Genomic DNA, 23,295 nt, shown 5'->3' on the forward strand with positions numbered 1-23,295 from the left:
TGACAGAAGCACTTTATTAAATGAAATTAGTGGTAAAAATGCACCTAATCAGTAAATTTTTTTTTCTTCCCTGTCATATTTAGGTAGCTAATGCAAAGAAAGAACATTAATTTGTCATTTAAACATGTATGTTGCGTACATAGGACGCTGCCAGAACATAAGTAAACTACCCTCACCGATAACATACAAACCCAGTTTTAGACTGTAGTTTCTACTTTTTCACTCAGATCTCATATTTCTCTTCAAAAAATAAGTAAATAAATAAATAAAAATGAGATTCATCAATAAGAATTAGATTAGTTGGCTTATGTTTTGTCCTGTTTTCCTCCCTTTTATTCTTTTGTGATAAGAAATTTCAAAAGATGAGCAGAAAGAATGAAGTGGGAAGGAGTCAAGATACTAGGTGAATTCATAGTTTGAAAAGCGATAAAGCAAAGGTGATTTGCCTTTTTTAAAAAAAACAAAAAACGAGAAGTCACATACTTTCCTGAGAAGGCTTATTGTGCTTTTCCTTCTCAAGTGGTTTGTGTCAAATGACTCAATGTCTGTGTATTTCCCTGAGAGTACATTATTGCAAGATAAAAACAGCTTGATTTTGAGCTTAATTTTACCATCAGTTGTCATCAGTATCTACTAATGTTTAGCGAGATGAATTTGGTGACTATATAGCCATATATAACTGGTTTTACTTGTCACTGAGCAGTTTTAGGTTCACAGTAAAATTAAAAGGAAAGTACAGTGATCCCATACCCCCTGCCTCCCCTCCCTTAGAAGCTCCCTCGCTATCAGCATCCCACACCATGGTGGTACATTTGTTACAGTCCATAAATCTACACTGACACAATGTTATCACCCAGAGTCCCTCGTTTACGTTTACGTTACAGTTCACTCTTGGTGGTGTACATTCTGTGGGTTTTGACAAATGTATAATGACATGTAACCCACTGTTAGAGTATCACACAGAGTGATTTTACGGCCCTAAAAATCATCTGCTCCATCTATTCATCCCTTCTTCCCTGTTAACCCCTGGCAACCACTGATCTTTTTACTGTCTCCATAGTTTTGCCCTTTCCAGAATGTCATGTGGTTGGAATCATGCAGTATGTAGCCTTTTCAGATGGGCTTCTTTTACTAATAATATGCATCCAAGGTTTCTCCTTATCTTTTCCTAGGTTGATAGCTCCTTTCTTTTTAGTCTTGAATAATATTTCATAGTCTGGGTGTGCTACAGTTTATTTATCCATTCACCTACTGAAGTAATTAGTGTTTCAAAGTTCTTACTCTACTTCATTTCTTTTTTTTTTTAACAGAGAAATAACTTGAAGTAAATAGAGAAAAGATCATTTTTTTAAATGGAAACTTAGATTTACAAATAACTTTTTTTAAAAAGTTTTAAAGGTTTAAAAGTTTTTTAAAGACCTTTTTCAAGGTCACCCTTTTAAAGACATATATAATACTGCTTTAAAAATAGCCTAATTTCAAAAATTAATAATTACATTTTCGCATATTTTTAGTCATTATTTCTGGTTTGAATGATTTTCAAATGCTACATAGATTAAGCAGTTTTTAAAAATGCGTTTGTGCTGGTTCTACAACTTGCCCTCTTAGTTAAATACAGTAATCTTGCTCAAAATTTATCAAGTCAGCTAAGTTAAAGAAATTGAGTAATGAAATGACAGATTCCTCAGCTTTTTCTTTCTGATTTCTGTCTGACAGGAATTTTTTTATCGTTGATTTATTCCTTAATTACTGCCGTATTTAAATCATAATCTTAGAGGTGCTGAACAGTTTACTGTTCCCTCTAAACGTTAATCTTTATAATTTTCCTAAGAGTAAAAGTTACCATAATTGAAATACTAACTTTTTACCACATGGTTAATTGCTACTTTTCCTGGAGTTTTAAAACTCCAAACTTACTACTGCCTCCATAAGAAAGTTCTAAATTTTTCTTTTACTAAAAGATCTATTCAGGAAAGAAAAAGGATAAAAGATAAAAAATAGGCAGAAAAAAATTGGCACCATTCCTCCCTCTTGTACACTGCTGGTCGAATGTAATTTGGCACAAATTTATTGGAAAGGATTTTAGCATTATGCATCAAAAGCTTTGAAGTAGTTGTCTGTCCTTTGACCTCGTAATTCTACTTACAGGAATCTCTCCTGTAAAAAGAATCAGATCTGGGTGAAGAAGTATGTGTGAGGATATGCAGTGTTATTTCTAATAGTAAATGATTTGACCCAATAACCCAGTGTCCATCTGTAGAAAAATGACTAAAGCGATATGATATACATTCATATGACAGAATGATAGGTAGCCTTCATCATGTTTTTGAAGAATATTTGTGGGCATAGGGAAGTATCATTTTAAATGATACTAAATTTTAAAAAGTGCAGAATACAAAAAAGAGCAGGATGCAGATAAATTATCTTGATTTGCTCACAAATTCATGCATATCGTTGATATGCATAGACAAAATAGTGGAAGGAAATATGGTAAAATAAAGTGATTATCTCTAGGTAGTGGGAATATATGTGATTTTATTTTCTTGAACTTCTCACTGTTTTACAAATTTCTTAAAGTGAGAATGTACTTTTGGTGTTACAAAAAAATAATCATTACTAAAAATAAACTTACTAAGACAGGAAATAGTCCCAGTAATTAATTATGTGAGGTTGTACAGTAATTCTACAGTAACAGCACTTGAGTTTGACTATGCTTCGTATTTCTTACCATCCAAGACTAAACTTCTCGTGTTTGTTTTGAAAGTTCCTGCAAGTTTTACTTTTTCATTGCTTGTTCAGAGCTTTGCTACCCCAAAACTTCCCTCTCCATCTTTTTTGGCTGGTTTCACACACCGTCTTGGAAGGCTCTTGCTTGCAGAAATTTTCTGGGACTATACTTCCTTTTCTGGGATGATATTTTGCTTCTTACCCACTTCCAGCAATTCAGTATATATGAGAATGTGAAAGACAGGGAAACTTCACTCTTAATAAGTATTAGCTGTTTTGTTGTGCTGTTATTAATGGGCTGATGTCCTCTTGTTTTATTAGGGTGTTACAACATGTATTTGTAGGGCAGCATCAGAGACCACATATTTTAAAAATAGTATAACTAATCATATTTTTGCAAGTAATCTTTTATATAAAACTGTTTGGAAAACTATACCAGGAAGAATCTTTCTTAATTCTCCATCAGGAAATATCAGAGTGCCCTTTGTGTCTTAATAATAATTAACATTTAATGAATGTTTACTATTTCCTAAGTGTTGTCCTAAGCGTGTTATATTATTTATTTAATCTCTGTAACAACCTTATAATTTTGGTGCTATCATTATTTTAGTGAAGAAGAAATGGAAGCATGGAAAGGTTAAGCTAAGGCCCCACAGCTAGTGAGTGCACAGCCAGGATTTGGACCCGGGCGCTCTGAATCTAGCCCCTGTACAGTCCTCAGATTGCTTCTATTCTGACTACTCTAAGTCCTTAGGCAACAGCCAGCTTTCTTAAAATTAAAAATTTTAGAGCTGGCAAAGATTTTAGAGATTATTTAAACCCCTTGTATCTTAGGTGTGTTATTCAAGGCTTGGTAGCAATGATTTCTCCAAGATGACAGAACCTTAGTTTGATTCTGTGATTATGGACTGTCAGTGGTCATTTCACGAGGCCAGAAGTAGGCATGTTTCAAAGAGATGAAAAGGGTTTGGGGATAATTTGTGCTATTTCATTATCTACTTTATCTGCATTATCTACAGGAATAGATTTCCACTAGTATTCTATTATTAATCATCTCGTTGATTATTGCTATATCCAAAATGTGGTCACCAGTATGAAGTTAATGTTTTGGGTGGGGGGGGTTTGAGTGCTGGCATTATAAAGGTTTCAATGGTTACAGGTCAGTAGAGGAAGAAGAAAAGTAGGATATAGATGGAGCATTCCAGATGTTGAGGCTAAAACATGTTGTTCTCACTGCATATGCATTTATCTTTTTATATTATCTTAGACTTTCCTCACTGCATGGACTAAGCTAAACTGTATTTTTGCTTTGACAACATGCAACACAGTTATTTCTTATTTAACATAGAATCTACCCCACTAGCTATCGTCTCTAAGAGGGCTGATACCAGATTTCTTCACCTTTTCTCCCCAGTGTCTAGCACAGTGCCTGCTAGGTAGTAAGTGCTCAGTAATGTTGGTTGAATTAAACTGGTTTTATTCAATTATTTTAATTTTGTCTCCTCACTGCCACCTAGATACTCTTTGTCACATAAGGATTACAACACTGAATCCTCAATATTAGGACATAAGGACAAATCATCATTTTACAAATGAAAGGGATTATGGGGGCTTTTTAGAGTTGTGAGGTTAGATTTAAAATCTGGAAACAATCTTCCCCAAAGACCTCATGTTTTCTTTATTTAAAAACCACTTTATTCCTAAAAGTCACAAAGTAGTATAAAGAAGTACCACATACCCTTCATCGAGATTTTCCAAAGTTAACATTTTACCACATTTGCTTTATATATTCTTTGTATATATTTATATATAAACAAATAAAACTTTTCTGTACCATTTAAGCTTAAGTTGCAGACTTGATAGTCTTATCCCTGAATATTTCAGTGTGTATTTCCTAAAAACATGGACAGTCTCTTATGTAATGAATACGAATATCAAAATCAGGAAGTTGACACTGATTCCATCCTATTACCTATCTACAGATCTTATTCAGTCAGTAATGTCCTTTATGGGAAAAGAAAAAAAATAAAAAGGATCCTAAATCTAATTTAGGATCACATGTCACATTTAGTTGTCAAGCTTTTTGAGTCTCCTCATTTTGTCTTTGTCTTTTGTGACCTTGACATTCGTGAGTGTACAGATTATTTTGTAGATGGTCCCTCATTTTGGGTTTGTGTGACGTATTCTGGTGATTAGATTTATATTATGGCACTTTTGGCAGGAGTATCACAGAAGTAATACTGTGTCCTTTTCAGTGCATCATATCAGAAGTCACATGATATCTGTTACTGGTGATATTTAACTTTGATCACTTGGTTAAGGTGGTGTCTGCCCATTTTCTCTATTGCACAGTTACTTCCACCCTCATCCTTCTATAGTGATTGTTATTAACAAGGGTCTTGTAGGGAGATACTTTAAGATACTCTGTTTTCTCACCAAATTTTCACTTAGTATTTAAGCACCCTTGATGAGTCTTGATGTTTGCCAAATGGTCGCTTATCTTTGATTATTAGCTCTTGAATTAACTCTTAGCTGTTGAATGCTAAAGTAGCTTTCAAGCTTGCTTACATATATGTCCTAACAAATTTGAGACTAAATTATTCATACGGCATTTTTTCTTTTGCCATATCTTTTTTTTTAACTTTATTTTTTAGAGCAGTTTTAGGTTCACAGCAAAATTAACAGGAAGGTACAGAGATTTCCCATATGTCCCCTGCCTCCCCTCCACACATGCATAGCCTCCCCCATTATCAACATCCCCCACCAGAGTGGAACATTTGTTATAGTTGATGAATCTACATTGACACATATAATCAAAGTCTATAGTTTACATTAGGGTTCCCCACTCTTGGTGTTGTACATTCTGTGGGTTTGGAGAAATGTATAATGACCTGTGTCTGTCATTAATTATAGTATCATACAGAGTATTTTCACTGCCCTAAAAATCCCCTGTGCTCTGCCATTCATCCCCTTCCCCCACTTCCCACCTCAGCCTCTGGCTCGTATGGCTTTTTAATAGTTTGCCCACCTTTTGACAGGGTCATTGTCAAATTAGAAGCCAATAATATGCCCTTTATAAGACGTTCTTTTTTTCTGATTTAATTTCTTTGTTGAGCGCATGCGTTCCTGTGCCAAAATTGTCCATCTCTGCTGCTTACTATCTGTATAACTTTGGACACGTTATAAAACCTTTAGTGTCTCACTTGCCTCATCTGTAAAATGAGGATGATAATAATTTCCATCTTATAGTTACCATGAGAATTAAATGAACTAACATGTAAAGTTATTAGGTGCTCAGTAAATGTTGAATTAATAAAAAGTGTAGTTTATTTTCATAAGAGACTTAACTGAAAATACTGATAATGATAATTGTTATGAATCGGTCCCTAATTTAGATAGTGTTTTGTTATCTGTGGTTTGGGAGATCATACTCCAAGGTTTATTTTCTTTATCTTGACTAATAAATTGGCAATGAGGGTAATAACTCAAGTAAATGCAATCTAGCCATTGGGTATAGCATGACAGAAAGAAATAGCATGATTACCTTTATTATTTGAACACTTTGATACATACTCATTCTCATTTTTCTATTGTGATTAACTTAAATTTCTGTTTTTTTAATATTTATTTTTGAGGTACTGACCAAAGAGCAGATTTGTACTTGGAAGGAAAAGACCAACTTGGGGGGTGGTTTCAGTCTTCCTTACTAACCAGTGTGGCAGCAAGGAAAAAGGCACCTTTTAAGTAAGTATTATACCCGAGCTAAACAAAGCAGCACACTGAGTACTTCTGCTGAGTATTGCCAGTGTATGAAGCACTGTGCTGAGTTATATATAGATGATAAAATGCTCCCCTTAATTAACTTACAGTCTCCAGTCTCATGAGAGAAACAGGTGTTTGAAGTAAAAAAAAAAAAAAAAAAAAGAAAGAAAGAAAGAAAAAGGAAACAACAGTACAGAGAAGTCTTGTCACTCTGATACAGATGATAACTCAGCCTTGACTGGAATAGTGGAGAGAGCTAGATCTTGAAATATGGTAAGGCTTGACACAGAGGGATGTAGACAGGGTATTCTAGCTTGATTGAAGACAGCCTGAGCTCAGATATCCTCGTATTTGTCATATCCACAAGTGGCTAATGAACTGAAACATTCCTTTAGTGAATTTTGTTAAATTAGGGATTCTTATTTAGTTGCAGATAATTGCTTTTCCTTGTTCAGATGTGTAGAGAGAAGCTCTAATCAGAAAGATTCTTATATACCTTTAAGATTCTTTCTATCTTACAGTGAAAACCCATCCCAGAACAATTTATGTGTTTATGTTTCTTGTATAACATGCTTTTAAAAGCCAGTAGAACAGTAGATGTTATTTCTCTCAAATGGTCTTTTTGAAGATAATTTTGAGGTGATAATCTGCTCTTTTTAAGACATACTTTTTCCTGCTTAGTTTTAATCATCAAAATTAGGACATAATAGATGCTCAGGAAATATTTGTTTTGTGAATATAAACGTCTAAAATTTTTCTATGTATAATTGGAGATCTTAGAGAATTAGACTTTCAAGAAAAGCTTTCATACACAATCTGTCAAGAAAAATCCCATTTTTGTGTCAAACTAAGATACTCTTTTTAATGATTATAATACCTGATTTGTCTTCTTAGGACAGTAGTTGTTCATGGATTTACCCTTGGAGAAAAGGGAGAAAAGATGTCCAAGTCTCTTGGAAATGTCATTGATCCTGATGTTGTCATCAATGGAGGACAAGTAGGTGGTTCTCTAAAAATTCATTTTATTTTTGTTTTAAGGCTCTTAAGTTGGCCACAAAGCCCTTAACGGTAGTTATTTCAATGTAAAAAACAAAACAAAACTATTTTTTATACTAATAGTGATGCCTTACCATGTTTTAAATGTAGACTCTTAAATAATACATGATTTCAATGAGAAGAGAAGGCTGGGATTGTGGCCCTTTTGACTCATTTCTAGTCTGAGTTTCTAGTTAGGTCCTGAACCATGCTTTCCCTTTTTTAATTGTTTGAGCTTTTAAAATTTGTAAACTGTAATTTTACAGTTAAATGAAACAATATAAAAACATTGAGATTACAACTTCTAAATGCATTTTTCATTATTATATTCTTGGAAATGATATACTTAAAAGCCTGTCATTAATGAACATCAATTCTGGGGTGCTGATAATGTGGTTTATTTTGGAGTTGCTTTCAGAAAAGAAATCACTTGTCTGTTATTTTACTCCTTTGGCTTTTTAGTGCCCTGCTAATGGCCAGTAGTCATTGCTCTGTGTACAGAGTTGCTAGGGAATACTGAAAGGGAAAAGCAGAGACCTCGGGGTGCTGCTCTGTGTCTCACCACCAGCTGTGAGAGATAGATGTATACAGATGTGACAGGAAGAGATCAGGTGTGGCCTGTTCGCGTTAGATTGCAGAGCACACTCTCCTCCTCTGTTCCAGTGTTGTTTATTAGATGCAGCCTAATTTCTGAGATTGTTAGCCCTTACTTCATTACACTGCAGGTAGATTTTATGCTCATATTGTGCTCAGGCATTTTTGAATAGGTAACTTACCTAAAATATATGTTGATCTAATTGGAATTGAAAGCCATTTGTATATTTCTTTCCTCGGTGCAAAGGATCAAACCAAAGAGCCTCCCTATGGTGCTGATGTCCTCCGCTGGTGGGTGGCTGAGTCCAACGTCTTCACTGAAGTGACAATTAGTCCATCTGTACTTAATGCTGCCAGAGATGATATTAGCAAGGTCAGAGTCATTATTCTTCCTATTTCTGAATGCAGATTTACTAAATCATTGTTTTAAAAAATGAGGCAGGGCCGGCCCCGTGGCTTGGTGGTTAAGTGAGCGCGCTCCGCTGCTGGCGACCCGGGTTCGGATCCCGGGCTCGCACCGACGCGCTGCTTCTCCGGCCATGCTGAGGCCACGTCCCACATACAGCAGCTAGAAGGATGTGCAGCTATGACACACAACTATCTACTGGGGCTTTGGGGGGAAAAATAAATAAATAAAAAAAAAAAAAATGAGGCACATTTTGTTTGACACTGCAAAACTGAATGAAAATGAATTCTCCACATGTTGTGAGCATTTAAAATATCCTGTTAATTCATTTAAAGATGTTAGTAGTGGGGGCCGGCCCTGTGTCCTAGTGGTTAAGTTTGGCACGCTCTGCTTTGTCAGCCCGGGTTCAGTTCCTGGGTGCAGACCTACACCACTCGTCAGCAGCCATGCTGTGGTGGCATCCCACGTACAAAATAGAGGAAGACTGGCACAGATGTTAGCTCAGGGATAATCTTCCTTGGAAAAAAGAATTAGTAGTAATGCTAATAATTATATACTGTCTTCTTATATTTTATTAAAATATGTAGCATAATATAATATGAAATTATACTATTTATATACTTTTTATGTGCTCAATGACCTTTCACATTTATTTCATTTATTACCTACACAGATGAACAAACTGGGCCACTGAAAGGTGATTTGCCCTGAGATTATAAAGAAATATAATGAAAATTCAGTCTTTATGTGTAAAGTCCAATGGTTGTTTCTATAACTGGGCTGTTGGAATGAGAGTTTGTTTTTTTTGCATTTGTAGTGTTATTTAGGAATGTTATCAAAGAAATATCCCATTAAGAAAGTAACATGAGTTGAATAAAACTTAATTATAGAGAAATAAAATAACTTTACAGTAAGAATTGAAGGCTTCATATGTTTTTTTTGATTGCATATTTTTTTTCAATAGCTTAGGAATACACTCCGTTTTCTTTTGGGAAATGTGGCTGGTTTCAACCCAGAAACAGATTCCATTCCTGTTAACAATATGTATATCATAGACCAGTATATGCTACACTTACTGCAGGATTTAGCAAACAAGGTAAGTGAGGATTGATAATTTTCTTTTGGAAAATAGAAGTATCAGCACTGTTGTATGTTGAAATTTGAGTTGCGTGTGAGTGGAACAAACCTTGCTAGAAATATTAACTATAGCTCTGAGAAAAGTTATACTTGATAAATTCCACACGTTCCTAGGTTGACCTTAGGTGTGAAGTCTTAGAATTTCTTTCCTAGTTTCTCAGAAGACTAGGGAAGTACCTGCTGGAAACAATAGACCCTGGCTTCCCCTCAGACTATATTTTTCTCTCAAGATCAGCTCTATGTATTTCTCCAACAGGACGGAATAAGGTAGATGTACTTTATTTATCTGCACATATACCCCTCAAAGTATAGAAATAACTGAAATGACTATTCTATGTGTCTGTCAAAAATTGGAAATGTGGTTGTTCCCATGTACCCTTAAGTCGGAGGCGTACATGCAGATTTTTGCCCAATTTTACTTCTCAGGCATAAATGAGGGAACATTGGTAACCTACACTCTTTGCTGTTTTAAAATGGTGTGATTTCATCATTTGAAGCCTGATCTTCCTTTGATGAGTGTTCTTTTGTAGTTTCCAGAGTAGAATATTCAGTATTTTCTGAGGGTAGTTGAATTTGATATCCAGAAATGATATTTGGGAAATCTTCAGAGCTCTCGCACGTTGCTTGTTTTGTATTAGTCTGCCTTTGAGACATATTTTGAAAAGAGACATATTTTGCTGATGATGACTTGCATTTTCATTTGCTTATCCCAGCTTCCAAATTTATCTTGGCTTTGTTCCCTAGATTACTGATTCATATAAACAATATGATTTTGGAAAAGTTGTTCGGCTGTTGCGAGCATTTTATACCAGAGAACTCTCTAACTTTTATTTCAGCATAATCAAAGATAGGTATGTATGACTGAATATTAAAATACACAACAAATATTTCTTGAGTGTCTACTCTGCTTGGCAAATGTTGGGCAGACAGTGGTGAGCAAGATGGACAGCATTGTGCAATTATTAGCAAGTTGGGTTCTAGTCATGTCTGGTTATGTATTTTTACCCTGCCACTTACTAGCTTTATGATTTTAAGTAACTTGTCCTATAATCTCAGTTTCTTTGTCTGTAAAATGGTGATGATAATACCTATCTCATAATGTGGTTATAAGAATGAAAAGAGGTAAGTTATGTGCTTTATGCTGTGTTTGAAGTAAGTGCTCAATAAGTAATAGCTGCTAATATGAGGTCATGAGTATGGTGCTCGTTCTCAGGAGTTTGCAAATCTAGAGGGGGAGAGAGAACTGTACAGGCAATTCTTAATGTAAACACGTTGTATAATGTCAGTAGTATTGTATAAGGCTTGATGCTAAGTGTTCAGTTATTGCTCCAGTATGTGGGTGATGGTGCTGTCTTTATAGTAACTAGGCTGGTGTGAGGTGTCAGCGCCAACCTGTCAGCATCTCAGGGACCTTCCTCATAGGGATTGTAACTACCGGTCTCTCCAGCACACACATGGCACTGCAGGGATGGGGAGGCACGTTTTAAATACGTCAACTAAATTATTAGTTGTCCTTTGACACAGTCATGTGGTCTAGACTCTATCTATTGTCTATATGAAAAACAGAACTGGACGTGGCTACTGAGAGTTTTTTTGAGGAGGTGGGCACAGCTGGGAGGAGGAAAGTGGAGTAGAGGCTGTTAACAGAAAAATGGTTTGATAGACTATTTTATTCTTTAATTAGAAGATGGTGAGAGTCATAGAATTAACGCTCTAAGAATAAACTCAACCTGAGACAGATCCTGTCTTGGCAATCATAATCTATAAAGTGTTGTTGACTGCTGAATAAGTTGTTGTTGTTCAGGCTTTATTGTGAAAACGCAAATGATCCCAAACGACGCTCTTGTCAGACTGCGTTAGCTGAAATTTTGGATGTCATAGTTCGTTCTTTTGCTCCCATTCTTCCTCACTTGGCTGAAGAGGTATTCCAGCACATACCTTACACTAAAGGTAAGGAATACTTGATTTGTTCTCAAAACAAAAAAGATCCCCGGTGAGGGCGCAGCTTCTCACTGTATCTGCTTCACTTGAGGAGCACGCACTCATCTACAGTGACATGATGTGTCTTGTCATTTAGTAGTCTCTGCACCTAGTGCAGAGGAGTAGGATGAATTTCATAACGGCCTTCGAGCCACCTTGAAGTGCTTTCTGAAATCAGTATTAGCAGCTTGACAATATTGAGAAATCACTTTTTCTTAAATACCTTTATGAATGTTGGAAATATATTTTAGGTTTTATTGAAACAATGTATAGTGCCTTTTCTATATTTGAATATTTTCTGTAGTAGTTTTTTCCCTCTGATTGTATTAGGCTTATAGATATAATGTGAAACTAAAGAAGTTGAGAAAGAGGAGGAAAAGTCACTCATAATCTTACTACCCAAAGACAGCTACTGTTAATATTGGGATATTTATATTTTATTTTCATCTAGGCAATCATTTTTTCTTTGAGATCTTACTAAATATTTTATCCTTTGTTTAAATATAATAGAATTATTTCCAAATGTTGACATAAATGTTTGGTAAGCATTTAAGAATGGCTTCATAATATTTTGTCACATGATTGCCATAAATAGCAAGTCTTTTTTCCCATGAAAAGAAAATATTTAGAGCCAGCCCTGATTGCCTAGTGGTTCAAGTTCGGTGCTCTCTGCTTCAGTGGCCTGAGGTTGGTTCCCAGGCGTGGAACCACACCACTCGTCTGTCAATAGCCATACTGTGGCAGTGGCTCACATAGAAGAACTAGAAAGACTTATAACTAGAATATACAACTAGAATGTACTGGGGGTTTGGAGGGGGAAAAAAGAGGAAGATTGGCAACAGATGTTAGCTCAGGGTGAATCTTTCCCAGCCAAAAAAAAAAAAAACCAAAAAATTTAATGGTTACAGCTTTATACGCAGTTTAGAATATATGTAAATTAAATTTTTTTTTTTTTCATTTTAAGAACCCAAGAGTGTTTTTCGTACTGGGTGGATTAATACAAGTTCCATCTGGAAGAAGCCCGGGTTGGAGGAAGCGATGGAGAGTGCGTGTGCCATGAGGGATTCATTTCTTGGAAGTATTCCTGGCAAGAATGCAGTCGAGTACAAGGTGATGATTGTGATAGAACCTGGACTGCTCTTTGAGATAATAGAGGTGAGCAGCGGTGTGTACCCTTTGAAATGGTGTTAGTATCATGCAGCTTCACCTGAAATTTGTTTCTTAAAAATCTGTATAAGTAAGATTTTTCTTTTTTTTTGTGAGGAAGATCAGCCCTGAGCTAACATCCATGCCAATCCTCCTCTTTTTGCTGAGGAAGATTGGCCCTGGGCTAACATCTGTGCCCATCCTCCTCCACTTTATATGGGACTCGGCCTCAGCACGGCCTGACAAGCGGTGCGTCGGTGCACGCCTGGGATCTGAACCCAGGCCACCAGTAGCTGCGTGCGCACTTAACCGCTGTGCCACGGGGCCGACCCCCAAATAAGATTTTTTTTAAAATTTAGAAACTAGGATTTCTGTCTTCTAATCCTGATATTATCACTGATTGTTTCCTATTCTCTATGCTTTCTTTCCCTTATAAAACATGCATTCTGTTGCTACCTACTTTATAAGTTGGGACAAGGAAGGTTAATAAAATTCTGTTTGAAATGCAAGCCCCCAGGCTATTTAGATGATGGGTGAAATAAATCTATGGCAGTAACATTAGAATACACAAAAATTGGAAGTTTTGTGTTAAAGGTCTGGTTTTCTGAAAATTTTGTCCATCTGGACCAGATTCAAAACACCAAAAAAAGATTTCCATCTTTTTCTCATGAAATCTGGAGTAAATTCATTTGCTCTAGCAAATTATCATGTGATTTCAAAGCATTTATCCTATTTTTATTTCCAAAAGGGCCATCAGAATTTTCTTCTTGGGATTCTTAGGGGTTGATTGGCTGGATTGGCTTATAGCTTAACATATTGACTCGAGATTTTTCTCTAGTTTTAATGCTTAAGAAGAGAATTGGCAATGAATATATTTTTAAAAAGTTTACCAGTATCATAGTGTTTTTTAAAATGACCATCTCATTTGGTTGGTAAACTCAGTTAAAATTGTTAATAATGTAATTAAATTGATTAAGATTTGAGGCTAGTAGGTATGGGGTTGTTAATCAGGTAATGGAATCTCGATAAGATATTCACATTTTACAATTTACGAGTTGGGAAGCTCTGACTCTTTCATTTTTTTTTTTATAATTTTATTTATTTATTTTTTCCCCCAAAGCCCCAGTAGATAGTTGTACGTCATAGCTGTACATCCTTCTAGTTGCTGTATGTGGGACGCGGCCTCAGCATGGCCGGAGAAGCAGTGTGTCAGTGCGCGCCCGGGATCTGAACGCAGGCCACCAGCAGCAGAGCGCGCGCACTTAACCGCTAAGCCACGGGGCCAGCCCAGCTCTGACTCTTTCATTTTGAGTGAGGAAACTGAGGACCATTGAAGCTGTGACCCAGCTAAGGCTATGCAGCCTAGTCCTGGGCTGTTCCCCTACATCTCATGTTTCCTTTGACTTCATTAGTTCTGAGTAATCAGCTGAAAAAAATACAGCTTGTTTGGATCATTTATGTTGGAGAAAATACTTTGGGTTTTTCAAAAATGTGAGTCTTTTGCTTAGGAATTACACTAAGTAGCTGTGAGATGGAGTCCTGGTTCTGTCAACTACTAATTGCATGAATTTGTTAAAACCAAATCAATCTCTTTGAATCTCCAATTGTCTCATGAGTTTTCTTCTTTTTTAAGGAATGTCTGTATTAGTTCACAAACTCATTTTGAAGATCAAAATCATAATGAAGAATGTAAAAGCTTATCAGACATCCAAATCCAGTGTACCTCAGGGGTTCTGTGCATTATTCAGATCACCACCACTGGTCTGCATTGCAGGAAGGGGGTCCTTTTTTTAGATAGTATCTTAACCCCTCTCCTAATGTAGGAAACGTGATCCAGGGAAACAAGTGTGGGCTTGGAGGCTGCCAGACCTGGGCTGGAATCGCAGCTCCTCCACTTCTTGGTTGAGAAACTTGGGCCGGTCAACCTCTCTGAGCCTGTTTCTTCATTTGTAAAATGGGGATAATAAACGTGTGTAGGTGGTTTGTGACGATTAGAAATGATGGACATTTAGTATCTAGCATAGTGAAGTGCCTGACATAGAGCATATTCCCAATAAATGCTATCGATTGGAAGTTTTTAGTTAAAACCTTTCATATTAGTAAAAATTTATGTATTTAATAGTATTAGCTTAAGCAGTAATGGTACCAAAGGGTTCCTTACTAAACATAAGAATTTGCAGTGTGTTTCTGTAACCTCAGTTTATGGTAAAAATGTAATATGTAATATGTAATGTAAAAATGTAATAACTTCCTCCCAGATGCTACAAGCTGAGGAGACCTCCAGCACCTCTCAGTTGAATGAATTAATGATGGCCTCTGAGACAACTTTACTCTCTCAGGAACCACGAGCATTAGCTGCAGATGTAATTGAGCGTAAAGGGACATTCCTAATCAATTTAGAAGGTAAGAAGGTGAGAGTAACGAGTGGTATCTGGAGAACTGAATAATTGTTAGGTCATCTCCAACTTCCCAGTGGTTTCCATGTGGTTTAAAGGCAGATCTACACTTGGAATACATCCTTCTATGGAAACAGTGTGAACAAAAGGGTCCTACCTGATAATCTTGGGCACACAGGGTTAGGGACAGAAAAGGGAGAGTTTTCCTTCCTGCCTGTGAATAAGTAATCGTCATTGTGTGTGAAGTTAGTTGGCCTCACTCGCGTTTGGCTTTTGTGTCTCTCTCCTTTGATACTTAGTCCCTAGTACTGCCCTGCCCGCCCACCCTTCTCCAGCGTTGATTCTAAAATTTCTTTTATGCACACCCCCAAATTAAAATATTATTTAGCCATTTTTGATGAGGAGTTAAGGAAGAAGTTTTATCGAACTCATTCCCACAGTGGTATCTCGTAGGCAAGCATTTTGTAGATATTTGTTTGATAGGTGATTTTGTCAACCTAATTCACTCTTGTTGATGGAAATGGAGGTAGAGTAACATTAACCGAAAATAATATGTAGATATTTTGGGAAAAGTGATGCTGCTTGTGGTTTTCATAGCAGCATTTAGGTACCAGCAGGAGGTGGAACCTCATTTATAGGCATCAGTTTAAATTTGAGGCCTGGCAGCACTGACCATGTAGTAAAGATTCTGCCTTAACTTGCTTTTCAGTTCATGTGCATTCTTTGTGCAATGACTAGAAAATAATTTACTTTCTTCACTCTATGTTATCAGTCTGAGTCTAAGAGTATTAATAGTGGAGAAAGTTTTGTTTCTTTTGTTCGAACCAAGAAGTTGTAAGTGGGGACACTGCAGGTGTCACTATAATTTGACTCTTTTTAAAATTCTTAACCAAGTACATAGCTGGAGAGGCAATGTAATTTATCAGAACTATACCTGGATTAAGAGCTAGAAGGCCTGCTCTGCTCTGAGTAGATACAGAACTCAGGGACTAGGGGAAAAATCGGTTAATCTCTCAGGGTCTCGGATTCCTCTGCTCTCTTCAGTTGTCAAGTTGTGTGATTCCATTGTCTTGGCTGTTTATGTCACATGGCAAATGAAACAGTAGCTGACAAGCTTTACTGAGGCAGGAAGGAGAAAGCTTTGAAAAAGGAGCATGTGCAAGACCAGTTAAGAAATAGTGAATCAAGGTGGATGGCTTGTCAATACTCTTCATGGATTTTTCTCTCACAGGTGGTGATATTCGTGAAGAGTCTTCATATAAAGTAATTGTCATGCCAACTACCAAAGAAAAATGCCCTCGTTGTTGGAAGTATACAGCTGAGTCTTCAGACACACTCTGTCCCCGATGCGCAGAAGTTGTTCGTGGAAAGTAGTCCCTCACGCTGGGGTTGACAGCTCTCTGAGGAAGAGCCCCCCGCCCCCGACAGTACTGACTGGGAGTTGAGATGCATTGTTTACAATGTGGAGAGAAATCCAACGTGTAGGTAATGAGTGAAGAGTAAATGATGGAAGATGTGGGTCAAAGTCAGAATTCTGACATATTCCTGTAACTCGATAAAAAATAATGTGTATATATACATGCGGAAAAATATATACGTGCAGATGGATATAGATATATCCACAACGGACTTATTCAGAACACAGACACTGAATACGCTTGCCTTCAAATGTGGCTGAGCAGAAAATGTTTTATATTTTATAAATCTTTTTGACTCAGTATTTAAGTTCTATAAATGTCTAAAAATAAAGCCCATCTGGAAAATTACTGAGTGATGTTGGTGTAGAAGTTGTGAATATCAAGTAAAAAAATGTGGTTTTGAAGAGAAGGACAGAGGAGTGTTTCCCTGAAGAGATGAAGAGAGTAATTTCATTCTGCCTTACTAGCTGGCGAACATAGCCTTCTGAGAATAGCTAGTATTTTTGGCTGCATGAGAAAGAAAGACATCATAAATTTGTTATTCCCATACAAGAGGGAAACAGTCGTAACCTAGGTTCATGGATGTTGAGGAGGGAACATGAGAGCTGGAAGTTTATTCCACTAATAAATGTACATCAGTTCACAACAACGCACAGACCCGGAAAACAGCAGTATGGACAGAATTTCGTTCCTTACAAGACATTACAATAGATCATAGAACATTTTATAAACAATTCAGTATTGGATTAAAATCTTTCTTTCTAGGGATGGCTAATTCTATTCAGCAGAAATCTAACTTTTAGAAGCCCCCAAACCCATGCCTGTTAGGATGAGAGAGGGCTTTCACTGCTGTTATCGAGTACTTTAAAAATATTTTTCTCTTATAAATGAAATGAACCACAGCAACTTCTAAGTGAACAATATATTCCATGTAAGCTTACTATTATTAAATCTTGGTTTTCTGTGATTTTAAGTTGCAGTTAATCATGTTTTTTTAAAAAAGAAAGCAATTTAAAAATAACCGTTTACTTTGACCTTAGATGAATTTTTGTAACAAGAGTGAAACTCTCTCCATCGCTTACTTTCCTTTTTGCAAAAGTATGAGGCATTCAAAAGCTTGGTGCTATATTCCTCTTGATCTACATTTATCCTGGCTCTTCTAGTTCTACATCTAAACCCAACCTGTAATGTAGAAGTTATGAGTATGTGAACACTTCTGTTTGCCTTCAGCATTATACAGTGGAATTTAACAAGGTACAGAATGCCTACTTAATGTTCATGAAGGGAGCTGGATGGGGGTGGGAGTGTATCTAGGAAAACACTACTGGTTACTGGCTTCCCATTGATACCTACAGTACGTACCACAGAAACCACCCATTTCACATAAAATCTGACTCCTTATTTGTTGCTTTTCGTTGTTACAGAACGTATTCGTAGGTATTTATTTTCATTTCTTCTCTGAGATTTATTTTAAAAGCCCTTGATGAAATAGTAAAATATTTAGCCGCTTTTCTTAACCATACAAATCAGAATTCAATTTTAAAATTCTATGAATGGTAAATTGTAGGATTATAAATCTAACTAGAGACTCAATTATTTGTTATGGTTCTATGAGCCATGTTTTAGCTTATTAATATTCTCAGCAATCCCCAAATTTGATTATGTGTCCTACCAGAATAAGTTTAACCAGCTTTATTATCTAAAATGCTTATTAAGTACCCCCTTCCCCAAAAGTGATAGGATAGTGGAATCAAAGTGAGGATTTAATCTGTAAAAACACCTATAATTCCAAGTTTCTTTGACCAGTCTCCAAAATTCCTAACTACGTTCAGAGTATTTAGAAAAATCACAGGAAGAACTAATCTTTTAGCAGACAGGTAACAAGTGACTATATAAAGCTAGCTACAGTTACAAGAAATCAAATGCATGTGTCTGGATGGGGCAGCAGAGATCCAGGCAGAGGCTGGGAGGCTGGACTAGCTTCACTGCCACACTGTTCACAGTGTGCCCCTCAGTCAGATGTACAGGCCCTCACCCCAAATACTCAAGACATCTTAACATTTTATTTTTCAAGAATTTAAATTAAACAGTAATTATTAAGTTTTAGGCAAGTAAGTTCTTATTTGGATGTGATCTTTTACTTAAAAAGAATTTATACTGGGATATCCTCAAATATCAGACTTTTTTCTTTATATCCCTGAAGGACATACTCCTCAACTTTGTACGATTGCTGGAGTTGGCTTCTTACAGGAGATGAGGAAACAGACTTCTGTAGCACAGTGAGTTACTGTGGATAACAACTGTGATCCATGACAGCTATCAATAATATGGCTACATTCCACAGACAGACCACAGTAAATACTTGGTATCTGTAGCGCTCAAAGCCCTTTTTACAGAGTTTTGGTTAATTTGGTTTTAATCGACAAATAGTTCTTCAGCACTTGGACTGCTCTAGGCACTACAGGGTACAAAATTAGTTGTATTTTATCCTCTCAACCCAGCTGTGAGGTAGGTTTGCTAAAGCTGTAACATCACTAAGCATTTCCGTACTCTCCCCAGAACAGACACATTCCCACGTCCCAGAAGCAGACGTTTCTAAACACTTGTAGGAAAAATAAAGTTGGACTTAAATTTTTAGCATCTTTGCCTTTTTTGTTTTAACATAAGTTTTACAAGATAATACATTTTTACAATTACCTGATGTGGATACAACTTTGAACCTTGGCAAAAAGCAAATCGGAACTTGTGTTATAATTAATTTTGCTGTGATTGCTTGCATCTCAGATTCTCAATTTTGGTAAGTATAACGGGTTAAGGGTTCTATTTAGTGTCCCTTCTGATGACTATGATGATCTCGATCCCGGTATTCCTCCACGAGCAAGGTCATCGTCCTCAGGGCAGCAGCAGACCTCTGGGAGAGGAGCCTGCAGGCATCCAGAACTCCAGGTGGCCGGCCAGCATGGGTGAAGCGTGGTGACAAAGCGTTCTCCCAACATTTATTAAAGGAGAGCGGGATGTTGCTCTGATTTTACTGATGGGGACTATACATGAACACACTGAAGTTTAATTTCAACAATAACATTGAGTATGAAATATAGAATCTTATAATAAGAACATAATCTGTAAATTATAACCAGTTTTAAATAGCAAAGTTTAACAATAAAGCTACTTCAGTGCTTGAATTAGAAATAAACAGTAAAACATCTGTATTAGTAATTAATAGTATAATTGATATCTGTTGATATTTTGAGTTTTAACCAAACGAGTGGAATTTAGCCAGGACTGCACTTTTTAAAAGTAATATATATTTTTATTTATTTTACAAAAGAAAAAAAAAAAAGACATACTCCCTCCATAAAATTCCAGATCTTACTATGTAAAATAACCATGCACTAATTCATAGTATAGTCACACGGTTTGACTGTTTTCAGTAGGTAAGTGTCATAAACAAGGAATAGATATGGCTTCCACAGCTTCAATGAGGTGTAAGGCTAAACTATACTGCCCATGGTTTTCCGGTAAAAGCTCAATTACTTTATGTACCAGTTTAGCTGTTGTTGCAATTGGCACTTCTGTGTTTTGAAGATCCTGGGGGTCCTGCAAATGGGACACAAAAGTAACCCATCAGGTATATACAACTAAACAATAATTGATTGTTACCAACTTAAGAGTTATCAGAACAGTTATTTCCCAATAAAAATGCTTTTCTTCTGAACTAAGTAAACCAAACTTATAATTTAAATTTTCTCCTTAACTGTTATTAAATATGCATTTAGGAAAACATCCAGTGACCTTCTGATTTGTCTCATTCTGTTGTACTTACCATGGCTTTCAGCCAAGTACAGAGAGTGGGTGGGAGTCTGGCAAGCAGCTCCATTCCTTCTTTGGTCTGGCTGTGGAGTATCGCGTAAGCCAGCCTCTGCCCTGTCAACACCAGCAGCTGAGAGGCAAGGACCTCTTTGTCCTGCACCTGGAGAATGGCCTGAGGAAATGAACACGGACAAACATACAGTGATAGCTAACAGATTTCTTTACTCTATGAAAGGCATTGCCAGGGAAGAGATTCTGGGTCATTTTTGAGTTATGGCCATGTATATCACCAAAATAAAGTCCAAATCAAACTTAGCATTCAAAACCCAAATTTCTGCCATCATCTTAATTTTTTTTCTCTTACCACCTAATTTTTCAATTCAATATGACTATATGAGTCATTTTCAGGCTTTTGGCAAACAAAGGGAACTATATTAAATCACATCATGACCGCTCAAAACCCTCTAAAGCCTTCTGAGTACACTTTTTTTTTTTTTTTGTGAGGAAGATCAGCCCTGAGCTAACATCTGTGCTAATCCTCCTCTTTTTGCTGAGGAAGACCGGCTCTGAGCTAATATGTATTGCCAATCCTCCTCCTTTTTTTCCCGAAAGCCCCAGTAGGTAGTTGTATGTCATAGCTGCACATCCTTCTAGTTGCTGTATGTGGGATGTGACCTCAGGCTGGCCGGAGAAGTGGTGCGTTGGTGCGCACCCGGAATCTGAACCCGGGCTGCCAGCAGCGGAGCGCGCGCACTTAACCGCTAAGCCACGGGGCCGGCCCTGAGTACACTTTGAATAGCCATGGGCTATGAGACCTACTATGATCTGGCCTCTGCCTCTGCCAACCTCCCCACCTCACCTCCTATTTCTTTACTCCTTGCTTACTGTGTATGGTCAGCCATGCTGGCCCTTCTGGCCAGGACCTCGCCAAGCTAGTCCCTACCCCAGGGCCTTTGTACTGCTCGTTATTTCTGCCTTGAACACTGTTCCCCCGGTTTTCTGAGTGCCTGGCTGCTGCTTTTCCTTGGGGGCTCACCTCTGACCACCCTCTTATAGTAGCTCGTGTTTGTTTACAGGATCCTGTTCATTTTCTTCATAGCATTTATTTCACTCAATACAAAATTTAGCATACTTTTCTGCTCTTATCAGCAGACTATCAAGTCCATGAAGAAGGAACTGTGTCTGTTTTGTGTACTGCTCTGCCCCTGTGCACAGAACAGGCCTGACACCTGTGGAGTTCACTAAACACTGACCAGAGGTAGGAATTTGACTATAGTTTTATATTTTAATATTGTTATTCTATTTTTGTGTCTAGAAATTCTAACAAAAGGAAAAGCAAAAAGCTTTGTTGGAGACTTTACTCTTTACTCCAACTACTCTTGACTCCAACTATCAATTTTATCACTTGAGCCCAATTCACATTCATAGGGTGGGGATTACCTCTTCTCCTAAGTGGTCGACTCCATAGTTGTAGAGTTCCCCTACATAATGCCTTCTAACAGCATCTTCACTGACTTGAAGGTGATGGGCCAAATCCACGGCTAGAACTGGCCAATCTTGGTCTTTCCCAAAAGGAGCGGTCGGTGCCTCTTCTGAGGAATCTTTGTCCTTTGCACCTGCATGCTGAGCCTGCACAGCTGCACTGACAACTTTCAATAAGAACTTGAAAATGCAGGAGACACAACAACATCTTGTTAGTATGTTTCATTAAAAAATTCAAAGCAATTTTTGGTCAATTAGAGTGGCTTTCCATTAAAATTGTTTAATTATCAAGAAAGAACACATAATTTAAAGGGAAACTAGCTTTCAATACCTTGTAAGTGGTCATCCTTTAAAGGCCAACTAGAATTTTGCTTTACAATTTCACCCAAGAAACAAAAACAAAATCTGATAACTAATTTACCTGTTGTCGTACAGAAATAAAATTTGGATCCATTTCCCCACTAGGTAATAACTGAAGTGAAGTTAGGTCTTTGAAAAATGCATTTTTCCCCTAAAAAAAGAAGAGATCAAGAAAATTGATGAGTATGGATTATTATTAAGGGGGGAAAAGAAGAAAGATTAAAAAAACGAAGTCATTTAATCAAGAATAACGTTGACTTTTTTTCTCCTTGGAACAGTAACATTTTAGAATTTTATTCATTTAATTTATAACAACTATCTAGTATGTGGTAGGCACACTTTAGGGTGGTCCCCAGTGATCCTCTCCTCCTGGCTATTCATGCCTGTGTAAACCATGTCCCCTGAGTGTTGGCTGGTGACTCTGCTAGCAAACAGAATTAGGCAGAGATGACAGCATGTCCCTTTTAAGATTAAGTTACAAAAGGACTGTGGCTTCTGTTCTAGATGCTCATATTCACTCTCACCCCCTCTGAGGGGAGCCAGCTGCCCTGTTGTGAGCTGCCCTGTGGAGAGGTGCACGTGGCAAGGAACTGAATCCTGCCAACAATCATGTAAGCTCAGAAGTGGATCCCCCAATTCCCACCCCAGTTGAGCCTTGAGATGAGACCACAGCCTTGGCCGACACCCTAACTGCAGACTCTTGAGAGACTTGAGCCAGAGACACCCAGATAAGGGGAACCCAGATTCCTGACCCACAAAAATGATAATAAATGTTTGTTGTTTTCAGCTACGAAGTTTTGAGATAATCTCTTATGCAATAATAGATAAGTAATACATAGTGTGTACTCTGAATCCTCCCGAAAACACTTGCTGAACTGTTTAAAAACACCTTGTTTAAGAGAACAGATGTCTGCCTGAATAGTCAAAAAAGAATATCAGAAAATAGGATTTCAGAAGTTCCTTGGAAGGAAATGCAATACAGAGCAAAGAGAACTGGCCTCTAAGTTGGAAGACCCAGGTTCTAGTCCCAGGTCCACCACTT

General features: G+C 37.2%; 2 protein-coding genes across 4 annotated transcripts in view; one reads left to right on the forward strand and one right to left on the reverse strand.

Annotated features, from left to right (window-relative positions):
* The window catches only part of IARS2 (isoleucyl-tRNA synthetase 2, mitochondrial), a 59,147-nt gene extending 42,198 nt beyond the window's left edge, over positions 1-16,949 (forward strand). Inside the window, exons 15-23 of the mRNA XM_004439667.3 lie at positions 6,363-6,471; positions 7,384-7,486; positions 8,366-8,491; positions 9,489-9,620; positions 10,406-10,512; positions 11,466-11,611; positions 12,606-12,796; positions 15,046-15,190; positions 16,415-16,949. Coding sequence (XP_004439724.1) covers positions 6,363-6,471; positions 7,384-7,486; positions 8,366-8,491; positions 9,489-9,620; positions 10,406-10,512; positions 11,466-11,611; positions 12,606-12,796; positions 15,046-15,190; positions 16,415-16,557 — 1,202 coding nt within the window. The 3' untranslated portion in view covers positions 16,558-16,949. The remainder of the gene's footprint in view (positions 1-6,362; positions 6,472-7,383; positions 7,487-8,365; positions 8,492-9,488; positions 9,621-10,405; positions 10,513-11,465; positions 11,612-12,605; positions 12,797-15,045; positions 15,191-16,414) is intronic.
* Positions 16,950-17,200: 251 nt separating this feature from the next.
* RAB3GAP2 (RAB3 GTPase activating non-catalytic protein subunit 2) overlaps positions 17,201-23,295 on the reverse strand; it is a 106,565-nt gene continuing 100,470 nt past the window's right edge. For all 3 annotated transcript variants that reach the window (XM_087424365.1, XM_004439668.3, XM_087424366.1), the window contains 4 exons: positions 22,315-22,404; positions 21,852-22,073; positions 20,425-20,583; positions 17,201-20,198 (listed from right to left, as the gene is read on the reverse strand). In XM_087424365.1, the coding sequence (XP_087280491.1) occupies positions 20,043-20,198; positions 20,425-20,583; positions 21,852-22,073; positions 22,315-22,404 (627 nt within the window). In that variant the 3' untranslated portion in view covers positions 17,201-20,042. The remainder of the gene's footprint in view (positions 20,199-20,424; positions 20,584-21,851; positions 22,074-22,314; positions 22,405-23,295) is intronic.

This window comes from Ceratotherium simum, chromosome 36 (assembly GCF_057802395.1).
Source record: "Ceratotherium simum simum isolate JZ-2026a chromosome 36, ASM5780239v1, whole genome shotgun sequence".
Classification (NCBI taxonomy): domain Eukaryota; kingdom Metazoa; phylum Chordata; class Mammalia; order Perissodactyla; family Rhinocerotidae; genus Ceratotherium; species Ceratotherium simum.